The sequence below is a fragment of the Trichomycterus rosablanca genome, chromosome 16, assembly GCF_030014385.1.
Source record: "Trichomycterus rosablanca isolate fTriRos1 chromosome 16, fTriRos1.hap1, whole genome shotgun sequence".
NCBI classification, from domain to species: domain Eukaryota; kingdom Metazoa; phylum Chordata; class Actinopteri; order Siluriformes; family Trichomycteridae; genus Trichomycterus; species Trichomycterus rosablanca.
Window position 1 is genome coordinate 4,456,007 of NC_086003.1, and position 27,701 is coordinate 4,483,707.

The 27,701-nt window shown below is 40.6% G+C and overlaps 1 protein-coding gene across 1 annotated transcript in view; it reads left to right on the forward strand.

Annotated features, from left to right (window-relative positions):
• mmp17a (matrix metallopeptidase 17a) overlaps positions 1-27,701 on the forward strand; it is a 107,727-nt gene that overhangs the window by 50,136 nt on the left and 29,890 nt on the right. The window contains exons 2-3 of the mRNA XM_063011866.1: positions 9,555-9,687; positions 14,919-15,054. Coding sequence (XP_062867936.1) covers positions 9,555-9,687; positions 14,919-15,054 — 269 coding nt within the window. The remainder of the gene's footprint in view (positions 1-9,554; positions 9,688-14,918; positions 15,055-27,701) is intronic.

Genomic DNA, 27,701 nt, shown 5'->3' on the forward strand with positions numbered 1-27,701 from the left:
GAAAAGGGAAGTCGATCCAGCAGACGACCAGGCTTTTCACTTCATTTTATGGTGGTGCTGTGTGTGTTTTGCATACACCGCTTCATCCCATTTTATTCCCCCGTGGCCTGAAGCATGTGCGTCAAAATGGCCAAAACAAACACACAGCCTTGAGGTATAGACCGAGAAGCATGTTTGTGCAGTCTTGTGGAAATGTACAGAAGAACAGAGTGGAAAAACAGCCAAGGTTTGTCTGTTAATGTCCCGCACCGTGTGGGGTTCTCCTGCTTGGCTGACCTAAGAACTTGACGATGGTGGCTGGAGCTCCAGGTGGGATTGACTAAGTAAAAAAGTGAAGTTGAAAAAAGATAGGAGCTACTTGCTTCCTTAATCTCCTTCACCTGCCTTGTTTTTAAAAAATAACTTGAAATTGAAATAGTGTGGAGTACAACAAATGATGAAAGAGATACAGAAACCAGCCTGACCATGTTACTTCAGGGCTTTCAAGTAGTGTCATACACTCTATGTAGCAAAGGTTTGCTTTTTAAATGTCTCACAAGATACGTTATCTATCCCAAAGGAAATTATTGAAACAGGGGGCACCCAGATTTGAATCTGGGACCTCTTGATCTGCAGTCAAATGCTCTACTCCCTACTCAGTAAAAGAAGAGAAGTTAAGAAAAAGATAAGAGCTTTTTTTATACTCTCCTGTCTTCAATGTCTGTTAACCTCCTTCTGCTACTTTGTTTTGAACATAGCGTAGAATTGAAATAGTATGAAGTACAACAAACGATGAAAGAGATACAGAAACCGGGCTGACCACAGGGCTTTAAAGTAGCGTAATACACTCAATGTAGCAAAGGTTTGGTTTTTAAATCTGTGGTTTAAAAATGTGTGGTTCTCTTGCTTGGCTAACCTAAGAACTTGAGGATGGTGGATGGAGCTCCAGGTGGGATTGACTAAATATAAAAGTGAAGTTGAAAAAAGATATGAGCTTTTTCTAACTCTCCTGCCTTCCATGTCTCTTAACCTCCCTCGCCTGCCTTGTTATTGAAAATAACGTGGAACTGAAATAGTGTGAAGTACAATAAATGATGAAAGAGATACAGAAACCGGGCTGACCACAGTCCTTCATGTTACTTCAGGGCTTTAAAGTAGTGTAATACACTCTATGTAGCAAAGGTTTTAAATGTCTCACACCATGTGTGGTTCTCCTGCTTGGCTAACTTAAGAACCTGAGGATAGTGGATGGTGGATGAAGCTCCAGGTGGGATTGACTAAGAAAAAGAAGTGAAGTTGAAAAAAGATAAAAGCATTTTCTTAATCTTTTGTCTTCAATGTCTCTAAACCTTCTTTCTCTGCCTTACGTCAAAAAAAAGACATTTTTGAAATAGTTTTGTTTACAAATCATTGAATCTGAATGTGTTCTCCTTCAGTCCATCTGACCTTTAATGTCACACACTCTGAATGAGCTCTTTCATTCGCACTGCCAAATCGATGCCTCTGACTTTCAACCTCTTATTGTGTGTTAACCTGTTAACCTTACTCTACGTGGTGAGATGGTGTGAAGTACAACAAAAGATGAAAGAGATACAGAAACGGGCTGACCACAGCTCTCCATGTTACTTCAGGGCTTTAAAACAGTGTAATACATTCTGTGTAGTCTAAATAAAATGCACTCTCGGGCTTTGCATTTGAAATAAATACAGTTAGCTCTAAGAAATGGAAACCTCCAAACTCACCACCTACCTACTCACCATATCAGTGATTCACCAGTTTGTGACAATGAAGGTGGGCAGAAGTTCCACTCTGCTACTGTGTGGAATTGAATGTTACATAACTATATAATAAAGATAAATAACAGTGACTGTAAGAGTAAAGTCACTCTGGAATTAAACTTGAGCTTTTTTTTTATCTTGTTAGCTTGAGTCCCTATTAAAAATATGTCTGTATTAGTCTTGCTGGGCCAGCTATGATCTCTATGAGATTTTTAACATTGGAGATGCTTAATCGATATATCAAACAAACAATGCTACTAACTTATTAAACAACATACCATTGGTGGTAAACTAATTAGATTTCTTTAGACCCTGCCTCAAGGAAAAATATTAGAAAATAACTTCCATTCTAATAAGGCTTTGTTTCCACCCAGCTTTAATCTAAAATTCTTTATACAGTATGTTTCTCCATACATTTAATATTCACACTGATTAATGGGCTATATTTGGAATGGGATGTCCAACTAGGGGTACTCTGGTGGCGCATTGGTCTATTACACTAACCCACTGCTGCTGAGATGTGGGTTCAAATCTCAGCTGTGCTATCATGATTAGTTATGTTTGGGGAAGTTGGGGTTAGATTAAGCTGCCAAAATCAATGTTGTCCTTTACAAGCTGTATTGCCGCAGTGCTACTGGGAAAATATATGCTATGATGCACCCATCTCTGTACTGTCCTACTGTCCAAACATCTGTTTTCAAACATAATGAGCTGACTAATTGCCAGAGATGTCTATTTTCTGTCTAACCAGTTCATAAAGTCAAATATGTTATGTTTTTAACATAAAACCATTTAATCCAGCACTTCATTAGTATTATACAGCAAAAGCTTTGATCAGCAACCACATAAATAACCAATGATTGAGATATACAATCCCAAATCAGAAAAAGTTGGGACAGTATAGAAAATGCAAATAAAATAAACACATTTCTTACATTTACAAAGGCAAAGGTCAGACCCCCAGACAGGATGAGCCTGAGACATTTCATGTTTTATTTGCTCAACTTCATTTCATTAGTTAATAAACAGCCATTCCTGCATTTCAGGCCTGCAACACATTCCAAAAAAAGTTGGGATGGGGACAATTTAGGGCTAGTAATGAGGTGAAAAAGCTCTTGTTGTGATTCCAAACAGGTGATGTCAACTGGTGATTGTAATCACAGTCTCTGATGAGTAAAGATGATCAGAGGATCCAGTTTGTCCACAAATGTGTGAGAAAATGATTAAAATGTTTACAAACAATGAACCTCAAAGAAAGATTGGAAGATTTCTCCCTCTACAGTGCATAATATCATTAAACCATTCAAGGAATCAGGAGGAATTTCAGTGGATGTTTATTTGATGTTTATGAATAAATTAGTGGATGTTTATTAATAAATGAAATAAAGTTGACCAGACAAAACATGAAATATCTCGGGTTCATCCTGTCTGCAATGAAATAAAAGTCAAAGTAAATGTAAGAAACACTGTTTTTTTATTATTGCATTTTCCATACTGTCCCAACTTTTTCTGATTTGGGGTTGTACTTTTTCCAGCAAATATGCAGGTATACTTGAAAATATGAGATTATAGAAATTGTGTTTTATTTTCTGTTGTCTTGTGATATTTATGATTTAGCATAAACCACTTATAATTTAATAACTGAGTTTGGAAGCATCCTCCTTTTGGGGTAATAAAACATATTTGATTTTGGTCATTTCCAGTTATTTCAGCTTGTCAGAAAAGTCAAGATGTAGGTATTACTGTTTTTTTTTTTTTTTTTTTCCTACCCTGGATGCTTCATACTAATGTAGGGAGTCCATAGAAAAATGAAGCCTATCATTCTTCACTTGATATCTCGGTGAAAAAAATGTGGTTGGTATAAAATAGATTCCCGGCTTCAGGCTTCCTGTCATTGCACAGGTTTCACTTAGTTTGTTTGTTTTTTGTTGAGAGCGAGAGAGAAAGAACTTTCCCTGGACAAAGTGAGAAACCTGGTGGAGTTGATCCTCATGAAAATTCTCAATGGCTGACAAGCTTTGACACCAAGCAGTGGCAACTCATGACCAGAAAATGTCCTGAAACTACCTCCGTGTCAAAATACAGCAGTTATTAAGAAGTTTTTACCTCAGTAGTGTGTTTTCCTAGTGAGGATTGGCTAAATTAAAATGCAACCTTTTACGTTTTGTTGTGGAAACATTTGATTTCATGCTTAATTACACCTGGTGCATTAAATACTAAGTCATGTGGTTGCTTGAGATGTGGCTGGGAGTCTAAAGTATAGAGAGGCTGTTGTAAGCAGATAAGAAACAACAGTTAGCACAGAATGGAGATTCCACAGTCCAACACCCAATGTGATGTGACTAGAGCAGTATAAAGAGAGGCCTACAGTTCTGCTCCTTGTTCTTCTTCAGTTCATGCACTGCTGTAAGAACCCACAATCATGCTAAAAAATTCTCTTATCCAGTCAACTGTATCTTTGTTTTAATTTATCTTCTTACCTTATTTTTCCTTGACAGTTTCTTGTGTTTACATGATGTTACACCCTGCTCTACATGGTGTGTAAGCTCCCTCTAAAGCTGAATTTAACAAGTTTGCTGCATGGAATTACAGAAAATCTAATCTAATTGACAATAAGAAAATAATATTAAATAAGTCTTAGGTTCCCTTTAGACTTCATTAATTTTCTAGCACAACACTAACCAGAACTTGTCTTTCTGGAAAACACTCACACACTGTTCTTAAATCCACTCTGCTTCACATAATTACATTCTGGCACGTACTTGATTTTTTCCAGTTGCCATACTTGATTTTTCTTGATTTGTCTCAGTTGCTCCCATTTTTCTCAGTTTAATTAGTTAAGTAAGTAAATAAAAGCCTTTTAAATGGAAGAGACTACTCTCTTTAGGAAAGGAAGGTTCCCTCATCCGCCAGTATAATTTTGAATTGATTTGCGGTAATCTTTCCTTCTAAGGTGAAGACCTGAAACATCCAGCAAAATCCATAGCACAGCATATCATAATCACCAGATTTTTACATGGGGTCAAGGATTTAGATCTGTCCTGTTCTTTTGGTGTATATGACTCATCCCCTTACCCACTTGAGAAAACATTGAAGAAAGACTCTTCTGATCAGATCACTGTTTAACATCTTTATAAACCAGTGCAGTGAACCGCGGGTGAACTCGCAGAGTATTGATTTTCGAGGCAGCGGGAGGGAAGCTCACACAAACCGACTAAGCTTTTTCTTCTCACAGTTTGTAAACACACAAGTTGTGTCAGCAAGTAACTGGAGAAGCAAAGCCCACAGTGAACCATCATCCAGCCACAATTTACCATCACATTGTTCTGTAGAGTTGCTTTTCTTCTGGATGGCGGTTTTACTGTGGTACAAAATTGGTATACATGTTTTTTTTTTGGAGAATAGGAGCCATGATGTTGTCAAAGATGGTCAATAAAGCAGCCATAGTGACTTTGTTTGTGTGCTAACATGGATAACACTGTCCACATTGGGTTAAGTTTACCATGCTGTGGGCATTAAGGCTGCCATGCAAAAAATATTGATTAAAGTTTTTTCACGAGCAAGTTTCAGCAGCTTTAATTTTCTTCGGGATCAAAAAAATATCCATCCATCCATCCGTCATCCATCATCCGTCCGTCCATCCATCTATTCTTATTAGTGCTGTTTATACTTCTTGAGTCTGACCACCAGGACAAATTACCTTTCAGCATTTCAGTTTGTGTTTTCTGAATAATTAGGGTTACTGTATTTCCACAAAGTTAAAAGTTAAGTAACATTATAAAACTTCATGTACTACACAAAGAACATATGTTGGATGTTTATTTTTGACCCTGCAGATTTTCAGAAAACCTACAACAAACTATGTAGGTCTATTGTACATATTATAGGGAAGATATTATAGCTTCAAAAGTGGACCAACTCAATATTATTGCCCATTGCTTGAAATATTTGACTGTTTTTGCCCCATATTTTATTGTTTTTCTGCTCACACTTTTTGATCTCTTTTTAAAAAAAAGACATTTTTAAATTGGCTAAGCATTAAAGAAACTTTGTGAGACAGATAGAAAGTAAAAGTAAACAAAAAAAGAGTCGAAAAACAGTAGCTGTAGCGATTCAAGAACAGGAATCCAATTTAATGTGAAGTTTTCATGCTCTCAGGATCCACAAAGCTGCCACAGAGTCCAAAAACAATAGTATTTCTTACATAAGAGCAAACTCGAGGCCACACTTAAATCCTGGCACGTTAGGTTCATTTCAAAGAATCTTTGCTTTTCAGCTATATGAACAATTTTATTTCTTTATCTTGTTTAATTTAAACTATTATACACTGATCAGCAATAACAATAAAACCACCTCCTTGTTTCTACACTTACTGTCCATTTTATCAGCTCCACTTACCATATAGAAGCACTTTGTAGTTCTACAATTACTGACTGTAGTCCATCTGTTTCTCTGCATGCTTTGTTAGCCCCCTTTCATGCTGTTCTTCAGTGGTCAGGCCCCCCACAGGACCACCACAGAGCAGGTATTATTTGGGTGGTGGATCATTCTCAGCACTGAGTTTTTAAAAACCGTGTCCACTCACTGTCCACTCTATTAGACACTCCTACCTAGTTGGTCCACCTTGTAGATGTGAAGTCAGAGACGATCGCTCATCTATTGCTGCTGTTTGAGCTGGTCATTTTTGAGATTTTCATCAATGGTCACAGGACGCTGCCCACGGGGGCGCTGTTGGCTGGATATATTTTTGGTTGGTGTACCATTCTCAGTCCAGCAGTGAGGTGTCTTAGCCACTCATACCAGCACAACACACACTAACACACCACCACCATGCCTAAATAATACCTGCTCTACAGTGGTCCTGTGGGGGTCCTGACCATTGAAGAACAGCATGAAACAAAGCTAACAAAGCATGCAGAGAAACAGATGGACTACAGTCAGTAATTGTTGAACTACAAAGTGCTTCTATATGGTATATAAGTGGAGCTGATAAAATGGACAGTGAGTCTAGAAACAAGGAGGTGGTTTTAATGTTTTGGCTGATTGGTGTATAAAAGCATAGGAAAAGACACAATTCCTGGACTGCCAGTCTTTCCCGAGACTGCTGTATAAACACAGACACGAACGACAAGCATAATTAAATTGCTTTGTGTCAGTGAGGGTGGCTTGTGTCATTGATTTGAGTAAGTCTGTGCTCCTAGACACCTGTCGAAACCTCATTTAAATTCAAGATGCTTTGACATTTAATTCATGCTAGCTTTGGAATAATATTGCCCCAGAGACGTGCGGCATCCATCAAATAATTTGTTGAAACTAGAAAGGTGGAATTATTGGTATTAATATGATGTCCTACAGTAATTACCCCTACCTCAACCCTGTTTTTGTCAATCATGTGTAGATGCCCAGTCAGATGATAGCACTGCTGGGATTCGAACCCAGATCTCAGTGGTGGGGGGGGTGGCACAATAGAATACTGTGCCACCTGAGCCCATAAAGCTTTCATAGTAAAAGTACTCTACTATGTTTATTGTTAAGTGTATGTATTTGATGGGCAGTTGTAGCCTAGCGGTTAAGGTACTGGACTATTAAGCAGAAGGTTGCCACTGTTGGGCCCTTAAGCAAGGTTCTTAACCCTCAATTGCTTAGACTGTAAGTCGCTTTGGATAAAAGCGTCTACTAAATACCGTAAATGTAAATGATATAGAACAATCTGTAATATCGTACCTATGCATCATGGGCTTTTAATTGCTAATGAGGAATTAAAAGCCCATGATGCATAGGTATGATATTACAGATTGTTCTATATCATTTACATTTACGGTATTTAGTAGACGCTTTTAGCCAAAGCGACTTACAGTATATATGATTCACTATAGCTGGGGATAGTTTGACTGCACCCACTACAAAGTACATAAAGTTACAGCGTCTCTGTTAAGGTCAAAAGAAAAGAATCACCATATGCTAATAGAAAATATATCCAAATTGAGTCAGGATAGCTTTACATTATTAGGGGATTAAGGGCTGCTATGCAAGAAACTATTACTTGTCCGAAAATTAGCACCTTAAAGCTCGACTGAGGTCTGCTGCTGATCACATGGAGCTAGAAAAAAGCGGAAGTAAGGTCTTCTTATCTGCATCTGCTCCACAGGACCACCACAGAGCAGGTATTATTTAGGTGGTGGATGATTCTCAGCACTGCAGTGACACTGACATGGTGGTGGTGTGTTAGTGTGTGTTGTGCTGGTATGAGTGGATCAGACACAGCAGCGCTGCTGGAGTTTTTAAATACCATGTCCACTCACTATCCACTCTATTAGACACTCCTACCTAGTTGGTCCACCTTGTAGATGTAAAGTCGGAGACGATCGCTCATCTATTGCTGCTGTTTGAGTCGGTCATCTTCTAGACCTTCATCAGTGGTCACAGGACGCTGCCCACGGGGCGCCGTTGGCTGAATATATTTGGTTGGTGGACTATTCTCAGTCCAGCAGTGACAGTGAGGTGTTTAAAAAATCCAGCAGCGCTGCTGTGTCTGATCCACTCATACCAGCACAACACACACTAACACACCACCACCATGTCAGTGTCACTGCAGTGCTGAGAATGATCCACCACCTAAATAATACCTGCTCTGTCCTGATCATTGAAGAACAGGGTGAAAGGGGGCTATTAAAGCATGCGGAGAAACAAATGGACTACAGTCAGTAATTGTAGAACTACAAAGTGCTTCTATATGGTAAGTGGAGCTGATAAAATGGACAGTGAGTGTAGAAACAAGGAGGTGGTTTTAATGTTATGGCTGATCTGTGTGTATATTGTCCAAGCAATTGAAGGTCAAGAGCCTTGCGCAAGGGCCGAACAGTGGCAACCTGGCAGTGGTTGGGCTTGAACCAGTGACCTTTTGATTACTAGTCCAGTACTTTAACCACTAGGCTACAACTGCCTATAGCATTTCAGTAAAAATGACCATTTTACTTTGCAGATTTCTGGAATTCTATTTAAATTCTGCCTGTTTTTTGGAACCTTTGGAAACCAATGGCCAAAAGTATGTGGACACCTGATTGTAAGCTTGCTGGTCCATAAATATATAGTTTGTCAAGTTTAGTGGGGAGGATCTTCTGTGGTCTTCACAGAGCTCTGACGTCAATCACACTGAACAGCTTTGGTATGATTTGGCGCATTAATTGTGAGCCAAGTCTTCTCGTACTACATCAATGCCCTCAGACACACTAAAATCTTGTAAAATGGCTGGATCAACAAGCTTATAGTCAGGTGTCCATCTACTTTGGGTATTATTGTGTGTTTAGTGTCTCTAAGATGTTATCTGTTCCCAAAAATAATGTATTTGTTATTGTGAAGTAATTAAAAGGCTTACATGGGTTTTAAAACTGGTAAGAAGCCTTGCCGTATTTATTTTAAATATTGTACACCATTTAAGAGAGCAGCCAAAATTTCTGTATATCGAGATGAATAGCTTAAGCACTGAATATTTTCGAGGCTATATTGCTGTATCTCACTGCGTATTTGACTGAGCAGCGAATGAGGAGCAGAAGCAGTTTGGCCAGATGGTTGTCACTAAAGTAATGCAGTGATACAAGCACACTGATTTTGCATGAATCCATATGTTGCTCAGAAAAAACATGAAAGCATTACTTGTAAAATATGACAACCAAAGTCTCGTGCTAACTCCTGCTTGGTACTAAGTACGCTTTACATGCTGAGCACAAAAAATGTATCTCTAATAATATAAACACGACTTAAAAACCACTTTAAAATGATGTTTTTCTTTTTTTCCAGGACTGGCTGAGTAAGTTCGGCTACCTCCCACCGGCTGACCCTGTGACCGGGCAGCTGCAAACCAAGGAGGCGCTAACTAAAGCTATTAAAGCTATGCAGAGATTCGGAGGCCTGGAAGAGACTGGAATACTTGGTGGGTTTCTGATTGCGCCACATGTATTATTTTGCTAGATGAATTTCTGGAATCAAGTTTTGGTTTGGGAAATACCACTTTTCACAGGAGTGTCAGCTTCATTTAGGATGGGCTCGTAGACAAGCTTTATATTTGGGCCTAAAATAGTCTGCATCTGTTGTTGATGCCACTGAACCATATTAATAATACATATTTGAATGCAGTCCTACTAGTTTTTGAAGTATAGTGGTACCTTGTAACTCGACATCCCCTAAACCTGAAATCTTTAAAATTCGACACCCTTCATCGAGAAATTTGTACCCTTAAACTTGTCATTTACCTTAAACTCAACGTGTGTGACAGCCGCTTCGCTCAGCACTTGGCTGGAGCGGTGCTGTAAAACGGCATCAAAGTGCGAATATGAGACGAATCTGCATTTGTGTGGACTCTGATTCACTCAGATTACCTCTGAAAGCTCCACATGTATGTGTGTTTATCTGGATTTTCCTCACTGTTTCTCTTTTAAACTTGTGTTATCACTCAGGGCGCTGAGAATATATAAGAATCGCTATTCCGAGAGAGTCTAAAATGCTTATCGTTGAAAAAAGCCTAACGGGACATAATGTCTTAAAAAGAACGACACAGGAACACTAAACATCTCTTATTTATTACTGCTCATAATTTCTCCCCAACTATGAAATTCCTCACTTGTTGTTTTAGTACAATAAGTCACGTTAAGCTTGGTGCACCGTGATACTCCATAGGAAATAACGGCACAGCCAGCGCAAAAGCTATTGTGCCGATTCTCATGTGAATGCGCCTTTACTGAACGGAATACGGTATTCCAAGATCAAGCATCTCCACAATTAAGAAGCATAAGGAAACAATAAAGAACTAAAGATGAAGTGCAAGTTTATTGTATTTTTATATAGATTTTTAACTGTTTTCAGTGTTTTTATATTATATTTGTGTTATTTTCAGCGTATCAGTGTCAAAAACAACTCCATAATTTGACATAAGCCTAAAATATATGCAGTTCCACAGGACCATGGAACACATTAACAGGTTTCCCAGACATCCTTATGGGAAAAGATACCTTGGAACCCGATGCTTTTTAAACTCGACACCATTCCCAGAACCAACTGACGCTGAGTTTCAAGGTACCGCTGTAGTGCAAGGTACCACTGTAGTACAACGTTGTGCTTGTGTTTTTATGATCACGGACGATCTGTTTATTGTTACAGCCGGTAGCCTAACCCTCATCAATCTGTGAGCGAATGACTGTTTAATACAGCCACAAAGGAAAAATTAAATGTACTTTTATTCTCAAAGGCTAACCCACTCTGCTGAAAAGGATCCATCTCTCACTGTAATGGTGTTGCAGTAAAACATAATAGACTGTAATCTGATTGTGTAGGAGTCTAATCTAATGACTGGGGAAACTCACCTCGGAAGAAATGCTAATTTGCTTAGCTGCATTGGAAATGATATGTCAGCACGGAATCCTACAGAACGTTTATTTATTTAATTTTTTGGAGCACTGGGGTAGAATTTATCTCGGTGAATCCCAGCCAGCACAGGCAATGTTTTATATATATATATATATATATATATATACACTGACTCACTCACTGTCCATTTTATCAGCTCCACTTACCATATAGAAGCACTTTGTAGTTCTACAATTACAGGATGCTGCCCACGAGGCACTGTTGGCTGGATATATTTTTGGTTGGTGGACTATTCTCAGTCCAGCAGTGACAGTCAGGTGTTTAAACTCCATCAGCGCTGATCCACTCATACCAGCACAACACACACTAACACACCACCACCATGTCAGTGTCACTGCAGTGCTGAGAATGATCCACCACCTAAATAATACCTGCTCTGTGGTGGTCCTGGGAAAGTCCTGAAACAAGGGGTGTAGAAACAAGGAGGTGGTTTTAATGTTATGGCTGATCAGTGTATATAACGGTGATTTATATATTTAGTAATATACGAAGTTTCCGCACTTTTATATTTTGGTTTGAAACGGTGAGGGTGTAGTAGGAGGAGTAATCAAACGTGTTTGAGAGACTGAGAGAGCTTATAGTCTGGATTTAGCCCTATATGATTTCCACCTTTTTGGACGCTCAAAGAAGCTTTAGGGGGAAGAAGATTTTCATGTGATGATGATGTGAAAGCAGCGGGGCATCAGTGGCTGATGGCATTAAAAAGTTGGTACGATGCTGGGAATAATGCATTGAAAGGTCACAGCAGAGGTCACATCTGCAGTAGCACTGAGGACCCTAGTCGCCGTCCCTCCCTCAGGCACAGTTGTGCCTGTCAGATGTCCAGCCAGTTTGACAGAACAGCTGAGAACTCAAGATCTCGAGATCTCCGCGGTGGTGGGCCGGCACATCGGACAGCAGCGCCACCCGAGCGCTGACTAAGCAGCGTATTTTTTAACAAGGTTATTATTCTGTGAAAAAGCCCAAGCGTCTAAAGAAAATACAGCACGAAAATGACCTCACCGTGTTACTTCCACAAGGCGTAGAGTTCCAGAGGGCATCAAAATTGATTTCAGAAAGGGATAAACCCCTAATGCAGTGAGGCATCTGTGTTGTGGTGTAACTTCCATCTGATAGTAAAGCCCGATAAAGAACAAAATGAATCTTCTTGCACACCCGGGACTATTTTACTGCTGTGTGGGTAGTGATTTATTGTGCAGACTCACTTATCTTTAAACCATTAGTTCTCTGAAGGGCACCACATTTTTATGATAAATTGTGAATAGTTGGATATTTGCAGTGCAAGTGAAATCCATGAACTTACACAAACGCAAAACTTGCACAAATCATGCCGTCAGGAGCAAAGGTACACTACATCACTACAAGGTCTTTCAAACTAAGTGACTCATATTTTGTTCATGATTTTTACGGCCACCCAGCCAACACAAACGACGCATCAAAACGAAACTCAAAACGAAATAAGCTTAATTAATGAAATTGGTGGCAATCTGGTCCTACTGTGGTTTACAAGATGTAACATAAAGCCTCCACAAGGGGGTGTTTGTGTGCAAGTTTATTTCTTGTTTGTGCCTGTTACAAATTTGTTGAGTTAATTATTATTATTTTTCTCTGCGACCTATTTTATGGCTTTGGTCCTTGGGTGGGTCGCGACCCGGGGTTTGAAAAACCCTGCACTACATGACCAAAAGTATGTAAACATTCATTTGAATGAATACTAAAGAATTGGCTTTTTTAAGCATGCTCACTAGTGCGTAAAGTCAAAGAAATATCAGTTTAATCACCACTGATCAGGCATAACATTAAGACCACCTTCCTAATATTGTGTTGGTCCCCCTTTTGCTGCCAAAACAGCCCTGCAACTGTGATGCTCTGTGTATTCTGACACCTTTCTATCAGAACCAGCATTAACTTCTTCAGCAATCTGAGCTACAGTAGCTCGTCTGTTGGATCAAACCATACGAGTCAGCCTTCGCTCCCCACGTGCATCAATGAGCCTTGGCTGCCCATGACCCTGTCGCCGGTTTACCACTGTTCCTTCATTTGGACCACTTTTGATAGATACTGACCACTGCAGACCGGGAACACCCCACAAGAGCTGCAGTTTTGGAGATGCTCTGACAGTTTGGCCCTTGTCAAACTCGCTCAAATCCTCACACTCGCCCATTTTTCCTGCTTCTAACACATCAGCTTTGAGTATAAAATGTTCACTGAGATAATCAGTGTTATTCACTTTACCTGTCAGTGGTCGTAATGTTATGCCTGGTCGGTGTATATGATACATAGCAAAATTGCTCATGCACTAGATTTGCTGTTGTTTTATGTAGAGTGAGGCGGAGCTGTTTCTTTTTTGGGTGTTGAAGATTTACAGCTTTGACTCTTGGTTTTTACAGCTCGCCGCTGTTACATCTTTGGCTTTCCTTTTTGACCTTGGAATAGAGACTACCATTCCATGTACTTAGTAACTGGTCTAGATAACCTATCCCCTAGCAATTGCATACTCTATTATCTTTTTTTATGATTATTAATTCATCCTGGTCATCATGGTCAGTGTTGTGGTGGGTCCGGTTTCTATATGAAAACACTGGGCCAAGGCAATAATATCTAGCACAGGGCACCAATCCATTGCAGGGCTTTGGCCTCCCACAGACAATCACAGACAGAGCCAGTCCTGTCTGTGAAGTTGCCTGGTCAGCCGATAGCACAACTAAAATTTGAACCCGGGTCTCTGCACCACCCAGGCGCCCATGTACAGTATTCATTACTCTAACTACTGTAAGATCATTAAGCAAAAATGCTATTATTTAAAGGAAATTTAAGTTAAGGGATTATCTTGTTATCTTGTTCCAAAAATGTTGGGACATGTATACAAAACTACGCTAATAAAAACAGAAGGCATTTATTTAACATCGATTTAAGCCAGGCCGTGTTCAGTTAGCTGTGTCTGAGCTCTTAATTCTATACAGTTTCAGTATTTCATTTTATAATTCATCTGTAAAATCCTTTAAATAATTCATTAAATATTTAACAATGAAAATAAAAAAGATAAAGATTCTGTCACTGCACGGGCTACAACGATATTACGTTTTAATTTTGACAATGCTATCAAACACACAGCAATTAAAACAGAACAGACTATAACAATAAATAAAATAGAATGTTAAAATATGAAATGTTTTGCCGCTCAGGTGGCGCAGCGGTAAAAAAAGACGCGCTGCAACCAGGGCTGAATTCTGAGAACGTGGTATCGAATCCAGCCTTGCTTTACCGGTTCGAAGCTGAGTGGCTATATGAGCAACGATTGGCCGGTTGCTCATATGGGGGGTGGGACAAAGAACCGGATGTGGGTCTCTCTCTGTCAGAATGCGATTGCGTTCTCTGCCGGCTGATTGGAGGCGCTTACACAGAGATGGGAGAGGGTGCCCTTGGGGTGTGTCTCTCCGCATGCAACGCTGGGTGGCGCCAAAACTCGTCAATGTGTGGGTGGCAAAGATGCATCTGGCTGCTGCTCGTGTTTCGGAGGGGATATGGGTTAGCTTCAATCACCTCCGTCAGGGCAGGGTTCGGCATAGACAGAGAGGAAGCACGATGCTAATTGAACAATTGGATGCGCTAAAAAGGGGAGAAAAAGGGGGTAAAAAAAAATAATAATAAAAAAAATATATATATATGAAATGTTTTTAGACATAAGTGTAAAGCAGACAGAAAAAATGAGCTGAAATATGTTGGTGTGCTTCCCCGCAGATCAGGCAACCCTCGGCCTTATGAAGACGCCACGCTGTTCCCTGCCAGACATATCTGAGCCAGAGACGGCAGCTGGAAGGAGAAGACGAGCCCTGGCACCTCTAAAGAAGTGGACTAAGAGACACCTTTCCTGGAGGTACAGTTCACCGTCCAAGCCATGTCACTACAACAGACACTAATATGTGGACAGCTGTAAGTTTAGGTGTTTCAGCCACGTCTATTGGTGATAAGTGTATAATATCAATTACAAAATAAATTACTTTATAGAAACAGTTTGGGAAAGGAAGAAGGTCCTGGGTTCGATACCTTCCCTCAAGCAGTTACATTAAAGTTTCTACAGAAACATTATGCCATAATTAAATATTAATTCGGTATTTCTATCTATAGTAATAGTAAACGTATAGTAAATAGTAATGGGGTAAATAGTAAACGTGGTTTTCAAAATGTGCTCTGTCTAAAAGGCACCAATCTCTACACTCCTCCAACCAGGGTTTTTACACAGCATTGAAGACCCCACCCCTTATTAGTCCGGTCTTTTCCCACCCAGCAGACTAGAAGCCCATGTCAGGGAATACACCCTCCTTGGACACAATTGGGGTCTCCAGCAGCAGAAGATTGGCTACCCTAGAATCCAATTTTGTCTGTGCCTGTTAGGGGCGCCCAGGCGTTTGGTACCAGAGCTGAGATTCGAACCCGGGGAGTTCAGAATTCCAATGTTGGTGCACTACCGGAAAATCCTGCTGTGCCACCTGGGCGCCCCAAAAGGGAGTAATTACTTTTTAACACCACTGAGCCTGGGCATGCCAGCTGTCTGGTGTGTGTGAGTGTTTCTATAGACGGTGGATTGTTTTGGCAGACCTGTATCCGAAGTGTCGGCACTTTTTAATGACCGGATCCTGCTGAGATTTCTCAAACCTATCTGTACCAATCATACAGCTCACTAGAGTCATTCTCCCTCCCTGTCTTTAGTGTGAAACACATTTGGGTTGCAGGATGATACAGCTTATCATTTTGGAAGACTTACCTCAAGATTTTGGAGTGTGTGTGGAGTGAAACTACACCGATCAACCATAACATTAAAACCACCTCCTTGTTTCTACACTCACTGTCCATGTTATCAGCTCCACTTACCATATAGAAGCACTTTGTAGTTCTACAATTACTGACTGTAGTCCATCTGTTTCTCTACATACTTTGTTAGCCCCCTTTCATGCTGTTCAATGGTCATTATTTAGGTGATGGATCATTCTCAGCACTGCAGTGACACTGACATGGTGGTGGTGTGTTAGTGTGTTAGTGTGTGTTGTGCTGGTATGAGTGGATCAGACACAGCAGCGCTGCTGGAGTTTTTAAATACCGTGTCCACTCACTGTCCACTCTATTAAACCCTCCTACCTAGTTGGTCCACCTTGTAGATGTAAAGTCAGAGACGATCGCTCATCTATTGGTGCTGTTTGAGTCGGTCATCTTCTAGACCTTCATCAGTGGTCACAGGACGCTGCCCACGGGGCGCTGTTGGCTTGATGTTTTAGGTTGGTGGACTATTCTCAGTCCAGCAGTGCCAGTGAGGTATTAAAAACTCCAGCAGCGCTGCTGTGTCTTATCCACTCATACCAGCACAACACACACTAACACACCACCACCATGTCAGTGTCACTGCAGTGCTGAGAATGATCCACCACCCAAATAATACCTACTCTGTGGGGGTCCTGTGGGGGTTCTGACCATTGAAGAACAGCATGAAAGGGGGCAAACAAAGCATGCAGAGAAACATATAGACTACAGTCAGTAATTGTAGAACTACAAAGTGCATCTATATGGTAGGTGGAGCTGATAAAATGGACAGTGAGTGTAGAAACAAGGAGGTGGTTTTAATGTTATGGCTGATCTGTGTACATGTCAATTTATATTGGCTATTTTTTTATTTAGTAAAGGTTGACCCTTTGTTGACCAAAAAAACATAGTCGACTTTCATGCAAGTCCTTTGTTGCTGTGTTGCACAATGCCTTCCGCTACTGTGATGTTCTGTAGATCAGTTTCTTGGATTAATTTTTAATCCTCTGTCCCCTTAATGTTTGCAAACCATCCAAACCATGAGACAACGACGCAGTGCCAAATCACGAGCTCCCTTTACTGCGCGTAACAAATGAGATGATGTTCTTGTGTATTTTTTGCAACATTTGTGATAGCCTCTTGAGTCAAGTTGTCGGTTAAAGGAATTTAGCTAAATCGGCATCGCTGGTTCCCGTTGTGTATTATAAGGTTTTGTATAATTATAGAAAATCATTTGGTGAAATAATCGAGGGAAGCAGAGAGGAAGCCCAGCACTGTTAATGTTATGTTTGCTCAGGCTAAATCTACAGTATTTGTAGTCATAAACGTGCTGCAGTTATGCAGTTATCAGGATTTGTGAACTTATTGCATTATGGTAATTTTGCGAATTAGTGGTGAATTATATTTTTATTATATATTAAATCACTGGGATGCATATACAGTTTAAAACTTAAAAACTTTTTACAAGTAGCTGCAGTTATAGAATATAAAGATACTGAGATATAAAGTCCTGGTTTACATTTACATCATTTAGCAGACACTTTTATCCAAAGCGACTTACAAATATACAATCATGACTGATACAGTTTGAGCAATTGAGGGTTAAGGGCCTTGCTCAGGGGCCCAACAGTGGCAACATGGCAGTGGTGGGGCTTGAACCAGCAGCCTTTTTTTTTTTTTTTACCCCTTTTTCTCCCCTTTTTAGCGCATCCAATTGTTCAATTAGCATCGTGCTTCCTCTCTGTCTATGCCGAACCCTGCCCTGACGGAGGTGATTGAAGCTAACCCGTATCCCCTCCGAAACACGAGCAGCAGCCAGATGCATCTTTGCCACCCACACATTGACGAGTTTGGCGCCACCTAGCGTTGCATGCGGAGAGACACACCCTAAGGGCACCCCCTCCCATCTCTGTGTAAGCGCCTCCAATCAGCCGGCAGAGAACGCAATCGCATTCTGACAGAGAGAGACCCACATCCGGTTCTTTGTCCCACCCCCCACATGAGCAACCGGCCAATCGTTGCTCATATAGCCACTCAGCTTCGAACCGGTAAAGCAAGGCTGGATTCGATACGACGCTTCTCAGAATCCAGCCCTGGTTGCAGCGCGTTTCTTTTTTACCGCTGCGCCACCTGAGCGGCGAACCAGCAGCCTTTTGATTACTAGTCCAGTACCTTAACCTGCTGAGCTACCACTGGTTCAGATGACTGTTGATTTTTTAAATCGGCATTTAGGGCCGCTCAGGTGGCGCAGCGGTAAAATACGCTAGCACACCAGAGCTGGGATCTTGAATACATTGTATTAAATCTCAGCTCTGCCATCCGGCTGGGCGGGGCGGCCACATGAACAACGATTGGCTGTTGTTCAGGGATGGGAAAGCCGGACCAGGGTTCCTCATAACTGGCAATTACGACCTCTGCCTGCACAGAGTTGGGGAATGTTGCTGATCAGGGTGTGGCTGTCCGTGCACAAGGCTGGTCTGCATATGAACTCGCCTTGTGCAGGTGAAAAGATGCAGTCGGTACTGCTCATGTGTTGGAGGGGGCGTGTGTCAGTTGCAAAGCTCCTCAGTCAGCGGTGGAGGGTTGTCTCAGAAGAGGTGAAGCGTAACGCAAACAGGGTACTTGGATACGATTAGATTAGAGGAGAAAATTGGGGGGGGGGACGGCATATAAAGCAGGGAAGAAAAAGGTAGTGTTTTATGTCGGAGGCCAGATGCTGTAATATCCCTTAAAATTGTGACTTTTAGGATCAATGATAAAACGCCCCTTCTCGATCCCTGAGAAATGTTGCAGACACGGAGAGAAAAACAGAGCGAGAAAGAAATGAACTCGATGCTGCCAAGTAGCGTGAATTGTTGTTCTACAGATTGTCCTGAAGAGAGCTTTTTTATAGCAGACCCAGGAGTAGAACGGGATCGATTTCACAGAGTAGAAATATAGGCAGTTCTGTCGAGCAATAGTTCACTTTCTTTATTTGATGTTGCATTTTATACAAAGTACCGTTTCACTCTATAACCCTGATGCCAATTTTTTTTCTCTTCCATATACTGGCTACTAGTGATGGGAATTCCGGCTCTTTTTAGAGAGCCGGTTCTTTTGGCTCCCAAGTGGCTCCTTCGATTTTTTTGTTGCTTAAATTAATTAATTGCCAAATTACAAAATGAATTACTAATGTAAAAACATTGTATCAGATGTTTATTATTTAAATGGCTTTATTTATATACTCAGCATGGAACAGAGTGCTACAGCAATAAATTATAAAATACAAAAACAAAGACCCATCTCAATTAGACAAAAAGGTCTGATTGTGTATATTATTTCTAAATTTGCATCACAAATTATAAATGAAAATGTGCAAAAGAAAAAGCAGCATTCAGGTGACAGTATTTGTAAGTCTTTAGCGAAGATTGGCATTCAAAAAACTGTTTCTCCTTTATGTTATGATCTGCCCTGTTAATAAAGATTCTCTCTGAGGGGACAGATACACAGTCTATGTGCCATCACATGTATAAGATGTGGGTACACTGAACACTTGGTCTCCCACCAGCTCAGTGCGTCTGCACTTCTCTGTAAAAGGGCTTTTCGTGTCCAAACTTTACTATGTTTTCCTCACCTTTCCAGTGTGTAATGTCTGGCTCTGTAAAGCGCCGAGCTCTCTCTCTCTCTCTCTCTATCTCTCTCTCTCTCTCTCTCTCTCTCTTTCTCTCGCTCTCTCTCTCTCTCTCTCGCTCTCTCTCCCTCTCCCCTCATGTTCGTGTGCTCGCTGTGTGTGTGTGTGTCTGTAACCCCTCCCCTCCTGCTCAGTGTAAACACACCAACGCCACTACGTTTCTTGACCAATCACGTGCAGCTTTAACAAAAAAACAAAAAACGGAAAGAAACCCCGAATCGGCTTGAACCTGCAACCTTCTGATAACTAGTCCAATACCTTAACCACTGAGCTACAGCTGTATATGTACCTGATACTTACCTAGCATGGGCAAGACCATGATCAAGAATATGGTTCACCCAGGGCGAGTCTCAGCCATTGCACTTCGGTTGTGCTGCGCATTCTCATATATGTGCTGAGAATGATAGATGTAAAGTCAGAAACGATCGCTCATCTATTGCTGCTGTTTGAGTCGGTCATCTTCTAGACCTTCATCAGCTGTCACAGGACGCTGTTGGCTGGATATTTTTGGTTGGTGGACTATTCTCAGTCCAGCAGTGACAGTGAGGTGTTTAAAAACTCCCATCAGTGCTGCTGTGTCTGATCCACTCATACCAGCACAACACACACTAACACACCACCACCATGTCAGTGTCACTGCAGTGCTGAGAATGATCCACCACCTAAATAATACCTGCTCTGTGGGGGTCCTGTGGGGGTCCTGACCATTGAAGAACAGGGTGAAAGCAGGCTAAAAAGTATGGAGAGAAACAGATGGACTACAGTCAGTAATTGTAGAACTACAAAGTGCTTCTATATGGTAAGTGGAGCTGATAAAATAGACATTGAGTGTAGAAACAAGGAGGTGGTTTTAATGTTATGGTTGGTCGTTTTAAATGTATTTAAATGTACTGTAGTTGTGCTGGGTGTAAATGTAGAATTAAGGACATACATTTTTTAAATAACATTTCTGTTGGTCTGGTTCCATCACTAGCCACAAATATGAAGATTTAACCCCATGAAATAGCTTTTGATTGGAAAGAAAATCCTGTGTACACGGAAACTCTCGAGCATGAATTGATCTCAGACGCTCAGTGTCTACCAAGGGAACGATGACTGATTGTCCAGTCAAATCCCAGTACAGAGCATCAGCTGTGTGTAAGTGTCGTGGACACACACTGCATCAGCCAGCCCCAGTCAGAGACAGATTCTCACTACGGGTTCATCATTTTACATTAGAGCACTGGCGAACAGGAGATCATCCTGCTGCTTGTTAACACTCCCTATAATTACCCAAATGGATTAGGAGTGATTGCATCTGTTTTTGCCTCTGCATTCCCATTGTAGACTTGATTTCCCCTGCTGATTAGCTGGAAATGAAATGGAAAGGAGGTATGATATGCATCTGTGTGTTTCCTACCCTCCATTTCTCTCTATCATGTTCTCATTTATCAGGTGCTTTTTATCTCCTACTTTTTCCCAAAATTAAAAAAAATCATAATCATAATTTTTCATCATTTTAAAATAAATGTGGACACCCATCTGAATGATTGAGTTCAGGTGTTTCGGCAACATCCCTCGCTAACAGGTGTATACAATCAATAATAGCAAATAAACTAGAGTATAATGAGTCTGTATAATTGCATTTAACAAGTCATTTTTCACGACCATAAACGCACGGCCAAAAATCTATGGGCACTCGAAAATTGGGAATTGGAGTGCATAACCATTAGCATTGATATGGATTTACTTCCCAACCCTCTATGCAGGTATACTAGCCTACACAGTTCAAGGCTTTCTACAAGATTTTAGAGTGTGTGTGTGGGAATTTGTGCCCATTCTGTCAAAAAAAAAAAAAGCATTTTTGAGATCAGGTACTGACATTGGACAAGAATAGGGTTGAGGTCAAGGCTAGTTCAGGACACTGAAGTTCATCCACCCCAGACTCTTCCCCAAACCATGTCTTTATGGACCTTGCTTTGTTTCACAGCCAGTTACTTTATGTAACTGATATTATTCACCTGTTAGCAATGGGTGTGGCTGAATCACCTAACCTTAATCATTTGCTGAGGTGTCCAGATATTTTTGGCCATATAGTGTACAAAAGACATCATCTCAAAGCAGCTTATATAACTCAATATGCTTAGAGGAACCAGACTCAACAAGGACATCCACCCTCCCTGAGCAGTAATAATAATAATAATAATAATAATTAAATTAACGAATTTTAACAGGCATATAAACACGAAATGAACTCGTACATGAACGCCCCCTTGTGGAGGCTTTACATTTCCAACATGTTTTGTTTTGATGCATTGTTTGTGTTGCCTGGGTTGGGGTAAAAATCATGGACAAAATGTGGTTAAAAAACCCTGGAAATTCGGCTGGGCACCATCTAGCGGACATAATTGGCAGTGCCTGAAGCAGACACGTCTCTGCTAGGGCGGGATGACCGGACTGTGTAGATGGATATAGAGAGGCGCCTGTGCAGAGTGCATAGGTGAAAAAGGGTTCCGATAAGGGCTGTGCGCAGGTCGGAGGAGGCGGGGGCGGCAATATACCCACCTCGACTTCAATCAGGGATCCCCCAGCAGTGGAAGACAAATTGACTACGCTAAATTGGGAGAAAATGCATAAATAAAATTGAAAAAAAAACCTGATCTACTGGATAGTTGTGATCTACATTTATCATCCTTTGGTTCAGTCTGTTAGAGACTAAAATGTTAATGGTGAGCTTTTGGACATGGTGAGTCCCACAAGTTCAGATTCCCCGGACATCCAGCAGTTCTGCAGTAATAGCACCGGTAGCATGGCAGCCTCAAACCCACAGAATAATACAACGGTACATGTCAGAACCAGCTCATGGGTTAATAACAGGAGATGTAGTTAAAAATATATCAGAAGCAAAGTAATGATTCATAACCAGAAGTCATAAGGAGACTGTGGCTTACCTAATTATACCAGCAGAACTAAAAGGGAGAACCAGAATGTTTAGTTAATGGTGAGTTTCTGGCCAGTAAAGCCATGGCAGGTTGGCATATTACACATCTAATAATGGCATGTTCATTATGTGTTTGAATGCCTTTGATGATGTAATATTACTGCATACTTAATAACAACCAGCATATTTAACCAACATTTATATTGTACTGCTTTACCACAGACACGGCCTCATAACACAAGAGACGTACCAGTTTTTCTACTTGTTTTCATGTGCCCATCTTTAATTTAATTCCCTTCATTCTGCCTCAATTTTTTCTTCTGGTACACTTTGGGATTATTTGCAAATATTTCTCAACATCATTTGTTGGAAAACCACCTCAGTTAAATGCTGATGTAGAAACACTGCCATCTAGTGGCGGGGTGCGATCACTTTGCGGGTCACAAAATCGGCATGCGTTGTGGGAGATGCAGTTTATGTACGATTTTACAGTGTATTTTACGACAATCATGCGTCTTTTAAGCTCTCGAGGGCCACATAAAATGATTTGAGTTGGCCTTGAGTTTGACACATGTTTTAGGATGGTAATGCCCCCATAGATACTGTTAAAATGATTCAGAAGTGGTTTGATGTGCACCAGGATGTAGATAAAAGGCTCATGGCCTGTTCAATCACCAGATTTTAAAATTATTAAACCTTAGGGATTTGGATTCGGATATGTTTAAAACATACAACCAAGAGTGTCTGGATTTCACCCACACCACAAGCACTTTATGTCCAATTCTGCAAAAAAAATCCCGACAGTGTATTTTTATTACACGTAGTCTGTGGAGCACTTCAGGCAGCAACAGCTCATTTCGGATTCATAATGATCACAACCGGAGCAACTTTACTGCTACCTGCCACAACGTTTCTGGGTTTTTTAATCCCAGTACTTCCTCCCACTGGCTCTTTATGTGAGCCAGACAAGGTGAAGCAACTTTTTAAATCACTTTGTACAAAATGGGCACTGTCACCTTGTCCGTGGGGTTTGGCCGTCAAATTACCCCCAGGGATGTTAAACAATGATTTTATTTTTCTGAAATACCAACATGTGTGCAGTTTTGACCTAAAAAGTTCTAAACTTTTAACTGTGAAATACTGAAATATTAAATAATTGAAACGCACATTGTTAGTTTATTTTATTAAAGGTTTTTAAATATATTGTGGGTTAGAAATTTAGTGGTGTTGAAAGTTCAACAGTTTTTCTGTAGAGCGACAGCCTTTAGCACATGACGATGTAAAGCTCACTTGACTGAAAAACAGCTTCTTATTTATAGCAGATATCTTTTTGGTGGTTCATGGATTACATCAGATCATTAACTACGTCTTAGTATAAAGTGAAAGTTTGGGTTTGTGTGTCCAATTTTGGAGAGACAATTTGTTTTTTTTTTTGCATTCCCCCCCCCCCCCCCCCCCAATTTCTCCCAATCTAGTTGAATCTAGTCTGGTGTTGATGTTGACCTTCACTCCTGACTGAGGAGAGCCGTGACTAACACACGCCCCCTCCGACACGTGCGCAGTACCCGACCGCTTCTTTTCACCTGCACGAGGCGAGTTCATATGTGGATCAGTCTCGGGCATGGAGAGTCACACCCTGATCATATTATTCCTTGTCTCTGTGCAGGCGCTGTCAATCAGCCAGCAGAGGTCGTAATTGCATCAGTTATGAGGAATCCCTTCCGGCACCCTCCCTGCGAACAAGCCAATTATTGTTCGTGTAGGTGCCCAGCCTGCCGGTAGCAGAGCTGAGATTCAAACTGACTGCTGTGAGAAGTTTAACAATGTAAAGCTCACTTGACTGGAAAGCGTCAATCGTCTTCCAGCAGCTTCTTATTTATAGCAGATTTTTTTGGTGGTTTATGGATTACGTCGGATCATCAACTACATCTTAGCATGAAGTGACAGTTTGTGTTTTACTGTACAATTTTGGCAAGAGATAACTATTGGCACAGAGAAATGGGCACAGAGAAGTTACGAGTCCTAGACAGCCGTACAAACTATTTACACCTATGAATTAATTATACGTTAGACGAATATGTATTTGTGTGGAATAACCATCAAATCCACTCTGAAAGCTCCACATGTATCTGTGTTTAGCTGGATTTTCCTCACTGTTTCACTTTTAAACTTGTGTTACAGCTCAGGGTTCTGAGAAATTGTAAGAATCAGCTTTTTATTTCAGTGTTTTTATATTATATTTGTGTTATTTTTAGTGTATAAGTGTCAAAAACAACATAAGTCTTAAATATATGCAGTTCCACTGGATCATGGGACGCATTAACAGGTTTCCCAAACATCCTTATGGGAAAAAATACCTTAAAACTCAACGTCTTTTAAACTCTACGCCACTCCCAGTACCAATTGACGTTGGGTTTCAAGGTACCACTGTATAGCACTTTTTACAATTAATATTGTCTCAAAGTAACTTTACAGAATCCAGGACTGACTGACCAAAAACCTTTTTGAGCAAGCCCAGGGTGACAGTCATTGAAAACATCAATTGCAGAAATGATTGAAATCCTAAGAACATTATGTACCCTGGGATATTACATTACACTGACCCCAACTGTAGGTGTGTAATAAAGTTTATATCTACAGTCTTAGTATGACAGTAATATGGACAAGGAACCAACTGCCCTACAGGGATGAATAAAGTATCCTCACCTCACCTCATTTCTAGAGAATAATAGAGTAGGTAGCAATAACACAAGCCACAACTAGACAGTAATGTGCACTGAACTGTAATGCAGAGTATCACTAATAGCAGTATTATGTTACAGTGTTTCAATCTAAAGCAGAACCTGATCCATTTACACAGATACATGGCTCTGTTTTTAACAGAATCGGGTTTTACGATCTTTAATGGTTTTAACGTCGCTGAGCAGAAGAAAGTTGTTTGCACACCACGATTCCACGCAATTCACTTTGGGACAAAGAAGAAATGTGGGCGGCATGCTCGGCTGATGCTGACAGATAATGGCTTACTCGGGGGTCATGGATCATTAAGCCGTCGTCTAGCCGGATTTTCTTTTCCCAGTTTTGAGAGCTCTAAAATGGAATTATTTTGTACTGTTTGTCAAGTGATCATGGTGGAATAACCTTGTAAGATGCTGCAGGAATTAATGATATTCTAATGCCCAGGTCTACTGATACCTGCAGATGAGTTAGCTGATAAAGACGTGTTTAAAATGGATTTTAGATAAACGTGAAAATGCTTTAAATTTGAGGATTTATGAGGGATTATTGCAAAACTGCTGAACACATTAAACCATTTTAGCATTTGTTGTCCTTGCTGAAATGCTGTTGTCCATATGTACAAATCCCATTTCCAAAAGTGTTGGGCATTTTGTAAAATGCATTAAAAACAAGAATCTGTGTTAATTATTGTTAATTATTTCGAACCCTAACTGGAAAAAGTACAAAGAAATGACAAATATAAAAATACAAATATAAAATATTCTGTACATTGATCAGGCATAACATAATAAGCACTTCATAGTTCTACAATTACTGACTGTAGTCCATCTGTTTTTCTACATGCTTTGTTAGCCCCCTGTCATGCTGTTCCTTAATGGTCAGGACCCCCACAGGACCACCACAGAGCAGGTATTATTTAGGTGTTGGATCATTCTAAGCACTGCAGTGACACTGACATGGTGGTGGTGTGTTAGTGTGTGTTGTGCTGGTATGAGTGGATCAGACACAGCAGCGCTGCTGGAGTTTTTAAACACATCACTGTCACTTCTGGACTGAGAATAGTCCACCAACCTAAAACAGTGCTTTGACCACTGATGAAGGTCTAGAAGATGACCAACTCAAACAGCAGCAATAGATGAGCGATCGTCTCTGACTTTACATCTACAAGGTGGACCAACTAGGTAGGAGTGTCTAATAGAGTGGACAGTGAGTGCAGTAAAAACTCCAGCAGCATTGCTGTTTCTGATTCACTTACCAGCACAACTCAATAACAATAACACACCACCACCATGTCAGTGTCACTGCAGTGCTGAGAATGATCCACCACCTAAATAATACCTGCTCTGTGGTGGTCCTGTGGGGGTCCAGACCATTGAAGAACATATGAAGTGCTTCTATATGGAAAGTGGAGCTGATAAAATGAACAGTGAGTGTAGAAACAAGGGGGTGGTTTTAATGTTATGGCTGATGGGTGTATTTTGAGGAAGATGATGACCACTGAGCAAGTTTACAAGGTGGCCAGAACAGAAAAAGAGTCCCATTAAGTCCTGCAAGTTTAGTTACTGCATATAATGAAGCTCCCACATGACACCATTGAAGGCAGCGTTATGTCAAGACTATGAATGGACTCGGAAGATAAGAAAGACCAAGAATAAACTGGATGTGGGCTACATGATAAGGGGCTAGTCTGCTTCAAGCGAACCGAGACAGAGGGCATTAGAGAACACTGACCCATCTGTACAACCAATCATCGCAAAGCAATAATGTCGTAGTGAAAAGGCATGACTCAAGTTTTCTTTTTCTACCCATGAATCAAAATCCAAGATTAGTTACTGTGATAAATGTGCAATAACAGAGGCAATCAGAGAGTCCCAGTTACCCAGTTGCTTTATTTACAGGCTACAAAGCAACCAAAAATGAAAAGCTAACAATCAATTCCTCTGCTTTACAATGTAGCTGTCAATTAAACAGACAAGAGCATAAAAATGACCCATATGATACAGAAACATAAAATGTGAATCCATCTGTCATAAAGTGTTTTTAATTTCGGCTCTTCGATTGCTCCGGCGAGAAGCTTTTTTTTTTTTCTCCGAGAGGATTATTTGATTCGGGCCAAAATTGAAAATGTAAGAATTTATCCTCCCGTTGTAAACATGCCCGCTCTCATCTCCAGAGTGACATCTCCTAGTTTAAACAGCTGGAAAAACAAGCTTCTGGTAATGTCTGAAAGGAGGCATTGGATGTCTGGCAGCAGGCTTTTTAATTTCTTTTTAGAGGATACACAGTCAGTCAGGATTTACTGGCATTGTGAGAAAAATGTAAGTAAAATGTCATATAAAAATGCTTTGTGATTAATTAGCTTAATCTGTAGTGAGTGTTACTCACTTTCTTAACCGCTTAT